This window comes from Chionomys nivalis, chromosome 18, assembly GCF_950005125.1.
Source record: "Chionomys nivalis chromosome 18, mChiNiv1.1, whole genome shotgun sequence".
In the NCBI taxonomy this organism is placed as follows: Eukaryota; Metazoa; Chordata; class Mammalia; order Rodentia; family Cricetidae; genus Chionomys; species Chionomys nivalis.
The window spans coordinates 15,296,037-15,311,190 of NC_080103.1; the positions used below are offsets into that span (position 1 = coordinate 15,296,037).

General features: G+C 45.5%; 1 protein-coding gene across 3 annotated transcripts in view; it reads right to left on the bottom strand.

Annotated features, from left to right (window-relative positions):
• The window catches only part of Ttf2 (transcription termination factor 2), a 32,756-nt gene extending 21,367 nt beyond the window's left edge, over positions 1-11,389 (bottom strand). For 2 of the 3 annotated variants that reach the window (XR_009058694.1, XM_057794228.1), the window contains exons 1-8: positions 11,359-11,389; positions 11,163-11,265; positions 8,887-8,973; positions 5,775-5,841; positions 4,183-5,112; positions 3,356-3,470; positions 2,921-3,103; positions 652-779 (exon numbers count right to left, since the gene is read on the bottom strand). Coding sequence is in view for 2 of the 3 variants with exons in the window: in XM_057794228.1 (XP_057650211.1) it covers positions 652-779; positions 2,921-3,103; positions 3,356-3,470; positions 4,183-5,112; positions 5,775-5,841; positions 8,887-8,973; positions 11,163-11,265; positions 11,359-11,386 (1,641 nt within the window). In the remaining variant the exon portion in view is untranslated. Of the gene's footprint in view, positions 1-651; positions 780-2,920; positions 3,104-3,355; positions 3,471-4,182; positions 5,113-5,774; positions 5,842-8,886; positions 8,974-10,638; positions 10,780-11,162; positions 11,266-11,358 lie in introns of those variants that run through there. The other variant, XM_057794229.1, reaches the window with a different exon arrangement.
• Between the last annotated feature and the right edge of the window lie 3,765 nt (positions 11,390-15,154).

A 15,154-nucleotide genomic window follows, 5' to 3' on the forward strand; every position in this document is an offset into this window, starting at 1 on the left:
CTCGGCTTTTACCAGCCTTTCTGTCTTTTTCATGATCCTTATATTTGACTCTTCTCTCTGCCTAACAGCCCAGTATGGAACGCTGGTCACAGGTTGTTGTAGCCCTTGAACTAGTGACTTCCCCCCCAGTCCTTCTGTGTTCCCGGTTCCCTTGCACTCTGGGAGAGTATGAACTTCACAAAGTAGCCACAAGTGCAGAGTGCATCTTGAGCATTCACACCTAAGTTCACTTGCCAATGCCAGGCTCCACTGCAAGGGCTTCTCCTGACTCAGGAGCATTACCTGCTCCCCCAGTTGAGGGAGGATAACAGCCATTCATCATTCATGCATACCACTCCCTCACCACCACCTCACTGTCCTGGGTTGTTCCTATCCTCTTTGCTCTCTAAATAGCTGCAATTTTTTTTAAGGCATAAAAGTACTTACTGACCCAGATGATGTTTCCCTTATTCTGAGTTCCTTTTGGACTTTATATACGTGGCCTATGACACACTGCAGGGTGCTCTTTATCTATCTAGGGTCACATTTGTTTTGTGTACCTCCATCCCCAGCAGATCATGACAAATAACAACCAGCAACTAAAGGAGAAGCCACTAAGGCATTTATCTGCAGGATGCTGGACACTCTACACTGCTAGTCTTCCTGGCTCACCTTCAAGCCAGCTGGGTCTTCTGCCACTGCTGTTTCACCAGGACAAGACTCCAGTGACCGATGCAGTTCATCAATGGCTTCACTTGTGATCTTCCATACATTATAAAGGCGACGTTGGTTCATATTGCCTGTGAACAGACAAGCGTTATCCAAAGATGTCAAGTGCCATGACCCGAGGGATGAGGATGAGTGCAGTTGCGTGTATAGTAGAGTATAATGCCTGCCTTGTATACATGGATTTGATCCGCTGCACCATACAATATAAGATACATGAGACCCTGACTCTCAAAAAAAAGCAAGTCAAGTATCATATTCTGGATAGAGCCTCAGAAATGTAATTATTTGCCAAATGATGGATCTGTATTGAGTGAAAATTCCTACCCCAAGGCTCTACTGACCTCCCAAGCTTCTCCACTCCCATTCTGTTTGCTTAATCACATGAACTATAATTTAGAATAGAACAATTTCTAATCCTTGTCTAGAGCTGAAGAGCGTACTCGAGGCCTTGGACAGGTCAGGCAAGCACTACCACTGAGTTACATCTTCAGCCAGGTCTCTGGGTTTTGATTATCTGTTTTTCAGTTCTGAAAAGGAATGGACAAAAAGGTCATGCTGGAAGCAAAGGTCTCTGGGTTCAAAGACGAAAAGCCAGTGAGAGTAAAAGCTATGCATGAAGTCCTCTGTACAGACAGAAAGTTGATCCCTGAGGTGCAGGTCACCAGCTGACTATGTATCCTAATATACTGTTTGCCCTCTCATCCCACAAGGAGAGCTACCCAAGCTGTTCGCACTTCTGGGGGAAAAGCATTCTGGTACAAGGTTTCTAGACAACAGGAAACTTTAAGTTCTAAAATGCCTTAAAACTCTCTTATTAGAATTCTTTCCAAGACTTATCACATGTTCTTTTACCTCAATAACCTGCAATAATTTAAGGTTTCTCTAGGTGACTTCGTCACTGTCCTGGAATAACGAGCAGCCAAGACTGTTATGCTATGTGAGCATGTGCTTTCTCAACGCCCCTAAGTTCAAACACCACCCCATCTATTAGACACTCCCTAGCAACGCTGCCCTTCAAGGTTTTAGGGCTCTAGTGGTTCTCACTGGGAGAGAACTGCCTTTGCTGTTCTAATTTCTGCCAGGCCGCTTCCACTCCCAGCACCTGACTGGTAAACCAAGTCTTCAGATAGCACAGTGAAGACTGGGAGCTGGGTGTGGAGGCACACACCTTTAGTCCCAGCACTTGGGAGGCAGAGGCAGGCGGATCTCCTTGAACGCGAGGCCAACCTGGTCTACATAGCAAGTCCCAGGCCAGCCAGGGATACACAGTGAGACTCTGTATCAAAACATAAAAAAACAAAAAGCCAAGACTGCTTGGGAGCTGCAGAGTTGTCTGCAAAGTTCGCAATGGAAACTTAGCTAACTAGGAAATTATTGCTTTCTGTGTGTCTGTAAATCATTGGCCACCATTCACACCATTCTGTTTCTGCTTCAGTGCAAGCCCCACCTCTCATATGTGTTGCGGGAGGTCCTTCCGCTCCTCCAGCCAATAGCCGCTGAGATACCAGCCCATTGGGGCGTGGTCTCTCTCCCTTTAAAAAAGCGGCCACTTTCCTCCTCGCTCTCTCTTACTTCCTGCTCTGCTTCTGGCGATTAGACTCCCTTCCTGATAGCGCAGAGGGCTGTTGTCTGGGACGGTGATCTGTAAGTTTTTTTCCCCTTTAAATAAATAACCATTATATTAATCATAATTCCAAACTAGCATGGGATTGTTTGTGACTCACGCCTTCATCTGGCACCCAACGTGGGGCTCAAACCCACGACCCTGATATTACGAGTCTCATGCTCTACCGACTGAGCTTCAGCAACTTCTCACTTGTCAGGGAGAACCTGGATATTCACGGCAGCCAGCGTGCCCTAAAAAAACAGATCCTATCAAACGAAACTGGCCTCTCAAGTTATTAAAGGACAGATTAAAACCACAGCTGCTGATCCACCTTCCTCATAATAAGCTAGTTTTCACACATATCACTATCCTGTGTGCCAACCTCTTGGTCGGTGGATGGGCACATGGTATAGGCAGTAAGCAGTCCCTAGCCTCAGAGACCTAAAACAGCTGTTCCAGGCTCTACAGAAAATCAAGGTCTCTAATACATGTGCAACTTTCTGTTAAAAAATGGCTGCCCCTTCTAGTGGGCACAAAGACACCTGCTAGGTAGCACATAACTACAGCATCAGCTTGTCACAGTAGGGTTGAATCCTCGACTCTCACCTCTTGAGTACTGACTTGATCCTTCAGGAGTGCCCTGGCAGCCTGCCTTTAGTCCTAAAGAGCCTGCAAGCTGGCCATCCTGAGTGGAAAGGGGCTGCGGAGGCACGGAGCGCAGAGGGTCAGCAACGGTTTTGGTGCGGTCACTCTGCTGTGTTTCCTGAGAGCTACAGTGCTCCTTAGCTCCTGCTCGACAGACAAGGGAAGAGCAGATTAAAGCGAGAGAAACAAGCAGGGGCAATGCAGATGCAGTCAGGGGAGGCTTCACTTCAACTGTGCTGAGGTCACAGGAAGTAGGAATGCTTTTATAAACAATAGGATCATTAGAAGAAAGCTCAGAAGCAAACACTAAAACAGGAAAAAAAGAGAACACAACTTTTATCAAAATGTCTCTATCAAGTTCACAAGCACGGAGTTCTGGGGCAAACCCCGTCTTACCTTGCTCTGGGGAGAGAGCCAGGGCACTGATGTCATCCTCCAACGCCTGGATTTGCTTCAGCAACTTCTCACCCTTGTCAGGGAGAGCCTGGATATTCACGGCAGCCAGCGTGCCCTAAAAAACAGATCCTATCAAACGAAACTGGCCTCTCAAGTTATTAAAGGACAACTTCAGATTCAAATGGCTTAGCATGCTGAAATTCTAAAAATATCTTGTAATTATGAATGTAAAAACCAGGATTAAAAAGCTAAACAAAACCCCAACTAGCTGCCTAAGCCTAAACATAGGAAAGGCAAGTATTAAACGGCCACCTAGAGAGCCCTCTCAGGAAGCTACTCAGTTCTGTGAGGGTCTTCCAGCTGCTCACACCCTAGCCTCAGGGCGGTGCTTCTCAATCTTCCTAATGCTGTGGTGACCCCAACCATAGAATTATTTCCATCGCTACTTCATAAGTGTAATTTTGCTATTGACATGGATCCTAATGCAAATATCCAATGGTCTCAGACGACCACTGTAAAAGGGTCCTTCCATCCCCACCAGGGCCGTGACTCACGGGCGAAGAACCACTGCTTCAGAGACAAAGCACAAGTCAAGACTGGCCTGCCTTCTTTTTTTTTTTTAATTTTGTTTGTTTTTAATTATATGTATTTATATGTGTTTGTGTGTGAGTATGCACATGTAGATGCAGGTACCCAAGGAGGCAAGAAAAAGGCATAAGATCGCCTGGAGCTGAGGTTACAGGCAGTTTTGAGTCACCTGATGTGGGCGCTGGGAACCGCACCAGGGTCTTCTGCAAAAGCAGTATAACTATAGACCCAACTCTCACCTTCTTTTGTCTCAGCTGTGTTATAAGGTTTGCACGCTGGGCTGCTGGGTCAGAAGACTCGCCCTTCTTGGAGACACCTGAGGCAGCAGGTATCTGTCTTTGCACACACTGATCAGAAAGGTAAAGGTTCCCCCTCTTCTGTGAGTCCACAGGCAAGTCAAAGAGAAGTGGGGACTCAGGCCTACTGGATACACCATCTTCTTCCTCACTGTCATCGCTGCTGGAGACAGCATAGCGGACCTTCCTCAAGCAAAGCCCAGAAGCTCCTTCCCAGGAGGCCTGTGCTCCGGGGGCATTTGTCCCTGTTCTGCTTTGGGCCTCCCCATTCCTGAGCTGCTCCCTGCTGAAGCGTCCTTTCTGGGCCTTGCTTTTTGGGTTCTGACCAGGAACCTTCTGAGGCAAAGGATGGATTTCCTTTCCTCTCAGAGGTTCTGGCATGTCTGGGACATCTCGACTCTCACTTTCTGACATCTGAGGAACCACGCATGTTTGTTGAAGCGCATCTCCATGGCCTTGCTTGGAAGCCATTCCTTCAGTCTTCTTAGTTTGGGACTGAAACTTTGCTTTTTCCTCTTGTTCTTTCCTGACACCGCCAGACTGTCTTTCTGTCACCAGGTCAGGGGAGGGGTCTTTCCTGACACCGCCAGACTGTCTTTCTGTCACCAGGTCAGGGGAGGGGACTTTCCCCACGCTGCAGTTAGACTTGGGTTTCTGTTCTTTCTTTTGATCCCAGGGCTGGTCTTCGTTTTCTGTCAGCTTCTTGTCACCTGTCTTTTCCTCACCTTCTCCTGTGACCAACTGCTTCCAGAGAGCTGCTTTTTGATTATTAAGCACCTTAAATGGGTTTCTTGGCTGGCTGGGAGAATGAGAAAATAACTCAGATGCCTGTGGAGGCTTGCTGGTTCCATGATGTTCTCTAGGATTAGGATCCTACGGACAATGAAAACAGTACACTGTAAAGGAAAACAAGGCCACCCTTCTGTCTAAAATGCCTTTTTGGAGGAAATGGAGACACAGCAAACACAATCCATGCCTAGTATAACTTCTGCAGGTAAGAAAGAATGATGTCAACTTCACAACAAATCTGTTTCTCTCAGTGCCTTGTTCCTTCTCTGTACAGGGTCACTTCTTGCCCAAGCCAAGCACCTTTACAGGCACACGTGTACCCCTCCCTCCCTCACAGACCACACTTCCCAGGTCTAGTCCCCCAGCTCTGCACATGAGCAGGGCCTCTCCTGCTCCTCCTCTCATAGTCTAGGAACCTTAGAGTTACATTTAGGTTATGTCAAAATCAAGTAAATACTGATCTTTAAAAAGATGGGGACGTTAACCTCTTTTTCCTAAGTAGGAGGATTCTGACTACTTTTAGGACACTGGAAAACCCTTGTGTGAAATGGGGCGGGAGGGGCAAATGATGAAACTTTGCCCATTGCAGTGGCTCTCTGAATAAGCAGTCACACAGCTCTTCAGGGCTTTCTCAGAGGCAGTAAGATAGACACCAGCAGTTCCTAAGGGCTTGGGGGTGCTCTCTGTCAAAGCAGCTCACTACCCTGTCTTAACACACCACACAGAAAGCAGATGGGTGATCCTACCTGCCACGGGACGTTCCCACACCAGTGCTTCCCCTCCGCCTTACTTCTAGTGCACCGGAAGAACAACCTAGTAGAGCATAAAACACAAATGGTTAAGGCTACAAAAAGTCTTTTAAGAGTTTTTTTTTTTTTAATTTTTAAAAAGGGGTTTTAATTTTCTTTTTATGTGTATGAGTGTTTTGCCTGCATGTGTATATATGTGTACCACATTCATGCAGTGCCTGTAGAGGCCAAAAGATGGCACTGAATTCTCTGGAAGTAGTTACAGGCCTATAAGTGCTGTGGGTTGCCTATTATGAGTACCGGGAATGGAATCCGTGTCTTCTGCAAGAGCGGTAAGTGCTCTTAACCACTGAGCATCTCTCCAACCCCCATAATTTAAAAAGAGAGAGAGAGAGACAAGGTCTCACCACAGTCCGGGTTGACCACATCCAGAAATCTGGATTCAGGTCTTCATGCTTGCACAGCCAGCGGTTTACCTACTGAACTATCCCCCCAGTCTTTGCAGAAGACATTTTTTAAGCGCTGGAAGGTCAAGAACAAAAATGATACAATAACCAGACAGTATGAATAGGTTTGTTCTTTTTATTCTGTATGAAGAACAAATGAAATGGAGAAAGTAATCAGCAATGGCTGCTATAATTAGAAACAAACAAACAAACAAACAGACAGACAAGCAAACAAAAGAACTAACCAGATATTGTGTGTACCAGAAGGGAGGTCACAAAGCTGTCTAAAAAAGGAAGTTGCCAAACAAGAAGATACCAGCAAGCTAGACATTGCATCACACAGCTGATTGTTCACAACCTGGGGCTCAAGACCATCATCATCACCCTTCCGGACTGAAGGCGGGGAGGGACACACTGAGATGCATGAACAGCAGAGCTTGGCCACTCCAGCTCTCTTCAGGCAGTTTTTCTCAGTGTAACTGCACTCAACCTCACCATCTCAGCTCAAGCTTCCCTTCAGTGAATGTGGTGTTTGGAAGTAGCTGGAGCTGGGTTTGAACCCCTACAATCCCACTTCACAACTGTGGGAACTCAGATTCCCTTCCTAACCTCTCTCATAGCAGCCTTGCATCTACCTTGTAAAACAGTTACTTATAATCAATCACAGCAGGTGGGCATGGAAGACAAGGGGTAACAAGGTGCCACACAGCTGCCATTCTGCGGTAGCTATTATCTCAGCTGCCCCTTTCCTCCACTGTGTTCAGTTTAGAATCTCCAAGGTTCTTTTAATGCAAATTAGAAATCCATGGATTGCCTTCTACCACCTGGAGGGGTGGGTGTTTCTGTATCAAGGGGTAGGAGATCTTAAGTGTCAGGAGGACAAGACTGCACCAAATAAAGATCTACCAGCCCCACTCTACTAACAGAAAACAATGTTTTATATATATATACATATATATATATATTTTTTTTTTCAGGCTAGGGAGATGGCTCAGTGAATGAAATGCTTCCTTGTAAATGTGAAAACTAAAGTTCTGAGCCCCAGCACCCACATAAAATCCAAGTGAGTATGGCAACCTTACTTATAGACCCCGCATTCGGGAGGCGGAGACAGAGGGTCCCCAAGACAAACTGTCTAGCTAGGCTTGCAGAACCGGTGAGCTCCAGAGTCAGTGAGGACCCTGCCTCAGTAAGTAGAGTGGAGAGTGACCAAGAGAGTCACTCAACATCAACCTCTGGCCTCTACACACATTTACACACACCCACATACATACAGACATACATATCACATATCCCCCACATACATATAAACAACAACATTCCATTTACATCAGGATTAAAAACAACCAGAGGAACACATTCAGTAAAATAAGTATGAGAACTTTATAACGGAAATTATCTAAAAACACTGAGAGGAAAATTTAAAGCCATACTACACCACGCTCACAGACTAGAAAAGTCAATATTGATGTCTGCTCTCTCAAAACTGATCTCTATAAATTATGCAACCTCAACAGTGTTGTCTGTAGAAACTTAAGGATTTGAATCTATATTTGACATGCAAATACAAGGATCCCACAAAGCCAGCACAATCTTGAAGAAGTTGGAAGACATACTAGTTTACATAATTAACCATGCAAGAATATGTAAATGAACCAATGGACAAAAATTAGCCACCTTAGACATTGACCCAAACTTAGGATCAATTGATTTTTTTTTTTAAAGAAGGATTTCAGTGTACTTGGGTTGGAGACAGAGACTTAGAATACACAAATTCTAAATTACACAGACTATTACACAAAAACTACCATGTATGTATGACCCCTGCCTTCTCAGCCAACCTTCTGTCTTCAAGTCTCCACTGAAGCGAGGGCCGGGGTATAGTCCAGGGGCAGAGTATGCCTTAGGTTTGATTCCAACCAGCTGAATAAAGAACCACCAAACCGAACATCTGCAGTTCTCTGCAGTGGTCATGCTACTTCATGCCTTGGTACCCCAGTGCAACACATGGAATGCCTGGGAAGTTTCTACTTACATTTTAAATCTCACGGCAAATAGCATCTCTCATTAATATGGACTTTCCCACCCTTCCCAAGGGAAACTGCACTTTATTGAGTACTCAGCATGGTAGATCTTTGCCCACTTTCTATTAGCAGAATTGAAGGTTGACAGGCTAGTGGGTCAATGTTATTAGCAAGGGGACGGTTGTGGAAGAAGAATAACAACACAGCCAGTAATCCAGAAATCACCATCGACTTCTCGGAATAACTAGTCGCTCAGCATTTAGCACAGTGGTTCTCAACCTTCGTAACACGGTGACCCTTGAATACAGTTCCTCATGCTGTGGTGACCTCCAACCAGAAAATTATTTTCATTGCTACTTCATAACTGTAAGTTTGCTACTGTTATGACTCGTAATGTAAGTATCTGATATGTGACCCCTGTGAGAAGGTCGTTTGACACACACACACACCCGCGCCAGGGTTGGAATGAGAACCCTGACTTAGGGAGCGACAAGTTAAATGACGCTGAATATGTGCAAAAATAGCTTGTCTTTCAGTAATGATTTTAAAAAACAATCAAAAACATATCTAGCTGCAACTCTTTCAGATGAAAAAAAAGAATAAAGGAAATGCTTCTAGATGCTCCTTACGGACACTCACCTCCATTCTTTCTTGTCTTGTGACAGAGACAAGCCCTGAAGCTCTACCGCGAAGTCCTCATGCAATAAACAATGAGAAACAGGAATACTAGAAGGGCAAAAACATTGTTAGGAGACAAGGAATAGAAGCCAGCAGTCTGAAGTCAGATCCAAACTTGAATTCTTACTTTTATTGATTTATTTGGAGACAAGGTCGCACTGTGTAGCCCTGGCTGGCCTGGAACTCACAACCGAGACTAGTCTGGCCTCAAACTTTCAGCAATCCTTCCTCTGCCTCTCGAGTCCTGGCTCACAAACATGTACCACTACAGCCACCCAGCTACAGATTTTTACACTAAGGATTTACATGTGGCTTGTAAATCTCACACATCATTATCCTTGTAGGTCCTAAGGAAAGGATCCAGAGTCTCTCTTTCCCTACTTCCTAAAGCAAAGCACGACAGTAATTGTTTTCCTTCACGACTCAGGAGTTTAAAACTGCCTGTTACATGACGTCTACACTGCAACACTCCCAGGAATGACTTGTAGTCTAAGGCTGGCCATAAGGGAGACTCACTGGGAATTCTCCTTAGGTTCTCACACTGCCCTTTACCCATCAATACCCTATTAACTGTCCCTGACTGCTACTCACTTACCTACTTCTAACAATAATCTACTAATTTGCTTCTTGCCTGGCATAATTTTTTTTTTTTTTTTTTGGTTTTTTGAGACAGGGTCTCTCTGTAGCTTTGGTGCCTGTCCCGGAACTAGCTCTTGTAGACCAGGCTGGCCTCGAACTCCCAGAGATCCACCTGCCTCTGCCTCCCGAGTGCTGGGATTAAAGGCGTGCGCCACCACCGCCCGGCTGGCATAATTTTTTAAATGTCCTCCTAGCTTCCAACAGAAACACATGAACCACACTCAGAGGGAGCAGGTTATAGTGAAGGTCTAAAGCATTCTCCTGTGACCTATGAATCTGTTTTCAGCCTGCAGTCTGCTGTCAGACACACCTCAAGGCTCAAGCGAAAGTACTGTCCTAGCTTGTATTGCATGCACCCATGAGTGGCACTCCTCCATGTATGAATATTAATTCCCACAGGGCGACAGGGAATGCCTTTGATCCCAGCATTTGGGGGGGCAGAGACAGGAGAATCTCTGTGAGTTTGAGGTCAGTCTGGTCTACAAAGCAAGTTCCAGGATAGTCAAGGCTACAGAAAACCTGTCTCGAGCAAAACAAAACAAAACAAAAAAATGTTAGCTTTGTTTTTAGAGGTCTTATTCTTTATTTTCTGTTTAGGGGTATTTTGTCTGCATGTCTATACACCAAGTACACGTTGTGCCTGCAGAAGCCAGAAGAAGGCATCAGATCCCCTGGAACTGGAGTTACAGACATTTGTTAGTCCCTGTGTGGGTGCTGGAAATCCAACCTTGGGGTCTCTGGAAGAGCAGTCAGTGCTCTTAAATGCTGACCCATCTCTCCACTCCCCAAGAATATTTCCCTTAATTTTGAGCCAAACATGTTAAGTACCCTTGATGCTTAATCTCTATAAATATGAGCATACGTGTGTCTCACAAACCTCAATATATTTAGAAACTAGAAATAGTAAATTCTCATGCAAAACGGAGACATCATACAACTCATTCTAGCACTCATACCCATTATAAAGTTATGATACTGAAGAAAATAACTTTGATCTACCAACTTCAGCAGACAAGAGAGCAGGAAGAAATGTCAAAAGATGCCGCAGTTTAATTCCTTAGAGAACGCAGATACCTGGCATATGCGATTGTCACGCTTGAGGGCAGTATTAACTTTCCTCGCTTTGGAGAAGCCTGACATTTCCAGGTCTCAGCCTTCGCATCCATAGAACCCGAGCTGCGCATCGATCTTTGACGTTTCTTTCAGCGCTGCTCCCTAAAGAAACGGGATCTCTCTGGAGAACTACTCCCTAAAGACACTGGATTATTAACTTCACACCACTTCGATGCAGGAAAAAAAAGCAGGTATCTAACTCCTATCGTTTTTAACCTCAAACAATAAAAAGGGAAACCTAAAAGGGTGCAAAATTAGCGAATTAATTCCCACGTCCACTGTTGCCTACGCTTTCTAGAGAGCGCAAAGGATGCTGGGACAGAGGGGACCGGCTAAGTAAAGCTAAGCAAGGCTAAGTAAGGTCCGACAGGGGACTAGAAACTTGAAGCTGAGTCTGGAAGGATCCGAATATAGGAGGAATCCGCGACCCAAAGACGTAAGCTGACCAGGCTGGGTCACTCGGCGCAATCGGGCTCCAGACTTACTCGGTGGCCAGCACGAAGCCGCACGTGTTCGTCCGGCACACATAGAAGCTCTTTCCCTTATTCGGGCCATCGCGGACGCCGGTCTTTAAGAAGCAGACGGTCCCTGAGGAGATAAAAAGGTCAGCAACGGCCACTCCAAGGCAGTGCCACAGGCCCGTGAGGGAAATCCGAAGACTCGGAAGACTCGGAGCCTTACCGTGCTCCGGACACTTTACCACTTCCATGACGCCAACTGACCCGGACTCGCCGGGTTTCCGCCCTTGACTACTCCCTCAGAACGCTCCGCCCAGCGTTCGAGCCCCGAATCCGGAGAACCAATCAAATGAGAGATCCTCTCACCTTCCACCAATTACAGCCGCCCTCAGGCTTGGCGCACGCCGAAATCAAACTTGGAGTGAGGGGGCGTGGCCGAGGTCGATGGAGGACCCCAGATGGCTCCCGGGCCTGGAAAAAAGCAAGATCCAGAGAGGCTGAAACTGGGCGATTCCCGAGTAACCCGTGAGCCCTTGACGCAGCCGAGAGAGCCTGAGCCGCTCTCTTGCTCGGGAAGTAGCGGCTGTGGGCGAAGACACTTAAGTTTGAGGCGACTTAGAAACGGGAGAGTCCCTTAAAACTGCGGAAATGTATTGTCTGTAATAGAGCAGTGGGGCCCCGGACAACCTTTAAGTAAGTGTAGCATCGTCCCCTCGAAGTCCCCCAAGATCGAAGAGGCCTGAGGGCTCGACCTCAGAACAGCTGCTGGGAGCTCAGCTCCAGGCTCTGCGTCCTTTGGACCTCAGAACTGCCTCTGATTATTGTTGGTGAGGTTCTTAGGGCCACCTGGTGTGCAAGCCCGGTGTCTGAGAGAAGAACCGGAGGAAAAAACGAGCCTCTCGTGCAGGCTAATTTTATTTTGTGTGTTTTGTATTGTCAACCCTTTTGAACTTACTTTGCATTTGTAGTTTAAAACTCGGGAGTGACGTTAAAAGAATATTGCATTTGAAATTGTAATCAAGAAGCTGAGTGCTTGCTGGCCAGCCTGGTTTACAGAATGAGTTCCAGGATAGGCTCCAAAAGCTACAGAAAAACCGGGGTGACGGGTGGGGTGGGGGTTGGGAAGGATTGCCGATCGTTCTTGCAGAGTTTGGTTCCTAGCACTGCTTCTGGCTGCTCACAACCAGGCCTCCACGGATTCCGACACTTGTTCACACACAGAGACACAGACACAGAATTAAAAATAAAATAAATCTTTAGAAATTGTAGGAATTTTATTGGTGAACAGAAGGAGAGGAGTGACTATCGGAGTTTGCTTGCAATAGAGAAGGCTTCATATTTATGTCTCAGCCCTGCAGAGTGCCACACACAATGAGGACAGAAAAGCTGCGGTGTCTAAGATATCTGGGCTATATGAAGAATGTAAAATTTTAGGAGTCCAGAGGAGGGGAGACAGACCCGAGTTCTTACTTACTAAATAGCTTTTTTGGTGCCCCAAGAGGAGTAGGTGTTTGAGAAATACAAAGTTCATTTAATGCACATATTTAAAACAACTGTTCTAACCACAAGGGGCTTACTGAATGGAGAAGACTGAACCAGCCTATACCCAGTGCTTAAATAAATATAAAATAATATTTAAATGTCAAGATGAATGGAGTCAACAGCAAACGCTGAAGAGCTGGAGGAAGATGTGAATTTCCAAGTACATTCAGTATGCCCACAGTTCTCCAGTGAAATTTTGCAAATAGGTGAGTGTTCTCTTTATTCCCAGATTGCAGTCCAAAGATCTGTCTGTGCATGTGAAATAGGTGCTGCTTGAGGAGATGGGGGCCACAAATGCTGGGCTTGCAGGAAGAGGACCCTGGTGAGTCTCTCTTGCATAATCTGATTTTGAAACAAGACAAAATGGAGGCCTCAGACATGGCATTCCAGAGAAATCTTTTCCTCTGCCACTGCCCCTCCACAAAGGTCCAACTCAGCAGACATGGACACAGAAAACTTCCAGAAAGGGAAACTGTGTCTTCTGTAAATTTAGGATCTGCGAAATCAAAATGTTTAGACCCCAGGTCATATTAATAAGGGTGGGGGGTGGGGCAGTGAGACAGCTAAGCGGATACAGGTTTGGTGTATATATATTTCATATGTATTTTTAGCCTGAAAGCCTCTGGAGAGACCTTGGAGAATGAGCCTTATAAATATCTCTTCTGAGTTGAGAGTGTAAGTTTTGGTTCTCCTGATAGCTTGTTGTACTCAGAATGAATGCTTAGAGTAGCCCCTAAATCTAGATGTTTTAAATGCACAGGTGAACAAGCCAATACATTATTTGAGTGTGGGGCTGACTCAAACTCACAAGCTTATGTTGAAATTACTCTGTAACTGGACTGTGCCAAAAACAACACTAAAACTAAAAAAGAAAAAAAAAGCTATTTTTTATTTATTTTGAGATAGAGTCTTAGAATTGTAACCGTCAAATAAGTGAATCTTAAGAGATTTAAATTAGGCCTCAAGAAAGATTTTTTTAAAGATTTACTTATTTATTATGTATATAGCATATTGCCTGCATGTATGCCTGCGCACTAGAAGAGGGCACAGATGGTTGTGAGCCACCATGTGGTTGCTGAGAATTGAACTCAGGACCTCTGGAAGAGCAGCCATTGCTCTTAACCTCTGAGCCATCTCTCCAGCCCCAAGAAAGATGTTTTTAAACATGTGTAAGAGATGTTTTTAAACATGTGTAAGTGGTGCCAGAACCTTCCATGTGGAAAGCGAATGGTAGATATGTTCACATCCTTAGGAACGAGCCTAGGGGTTGAAGAACTGGGTGGTGGAAACCCTTTCCTTTCGGATGGTGTTGATCTCTTTCTCTAACCTGTGAAATAAAATGCAGGGCAGTACATGCATTTTCATTCCTGAGGAGATGGAAACAAATCTGCCTAGCACTATGCTGCCTAACATATGTGAAACTTATTGGGCCCCCCCTAGATTCTGGAGGTTAGAGGACCAGCCAAAACAGTAACCCCTTGACATCCCTGCCAGCATCGTTTAAAAATATCCAGCAATTTAAAATTTCAAGTCATTTGTCAGATTCTCGTAGTTCTGCGAGTCTTGTTTATTACATATGTGTTCAAATGTGATTCTCCAGGCAGCTGTCAGTTCTAAGTTTCCTATTTTGTGGGAGTTGAGGAAGCAGTGCGGGGGGGCCTTGAGCATGGTAAGTACTGAATCACTAAGTACCACCCTGCCCAACACCCGATTTTATGAATCTCTCAGCCATTTGGATTGTCGTAGGCAACAAGCTGAGTACCTCATTCTAACTGCCAGGGAACAGATCTTTGCTCTGCAGCACGTCCTGAGAAGGGAAGTTGTCAAATCTCAGCTCTCTCTGAGGAATGTTCCTAAGGAAGGGCTTTTACCGAATCACTACATTTAGTACTCACTACTACCTTAGCAACACGTGTTCTTTACTGCCCGATTTAAATAAAGACTTAATGATAGCCAGGTCTGGTGGCTCGCCTCTAATCCCAGCATAAACAAAGAGGGCTGGTTGCCTTGCAATCCTGGACTAGACAGAGAGTACCAGCCTAGCCTAAATTATACAGCAAGACCTTGTCTCAAAATGAGTGATTAGGGTCTTGCTACAGCTCGGGAGGGAAAGGTATCCTGTCTTACCGGGGAGTCGGGCTATACCTGAAGTTGGGGTGGAGGGGGATAGTCTCTCTGCTCTCTTCCACTAAGGGAATGTCCTTGCAGAGCTGTTTCTGCTGCTGCTCTGCTCAGTTACTTCTTCTTCCAGCTGCTAATGGAGAAATCCCTGCAGAAATGTAGCCATCTCCTCAGGCTCTATCAACAAGTTACTTCTTCTGCTCCACCCCTAAGGGAGTTTTCCACCAGATATAACATAACTTTTTTTCCTGGTTTTTCTGTTCAGCCCCCCCCCCCCCAAAGGGAACATCTCAGCAAAGTTTCTTCTGCTCCATGCAGCTGGCAAAAGGAGGTTTTCACCCAAAACTTGTTTAAGA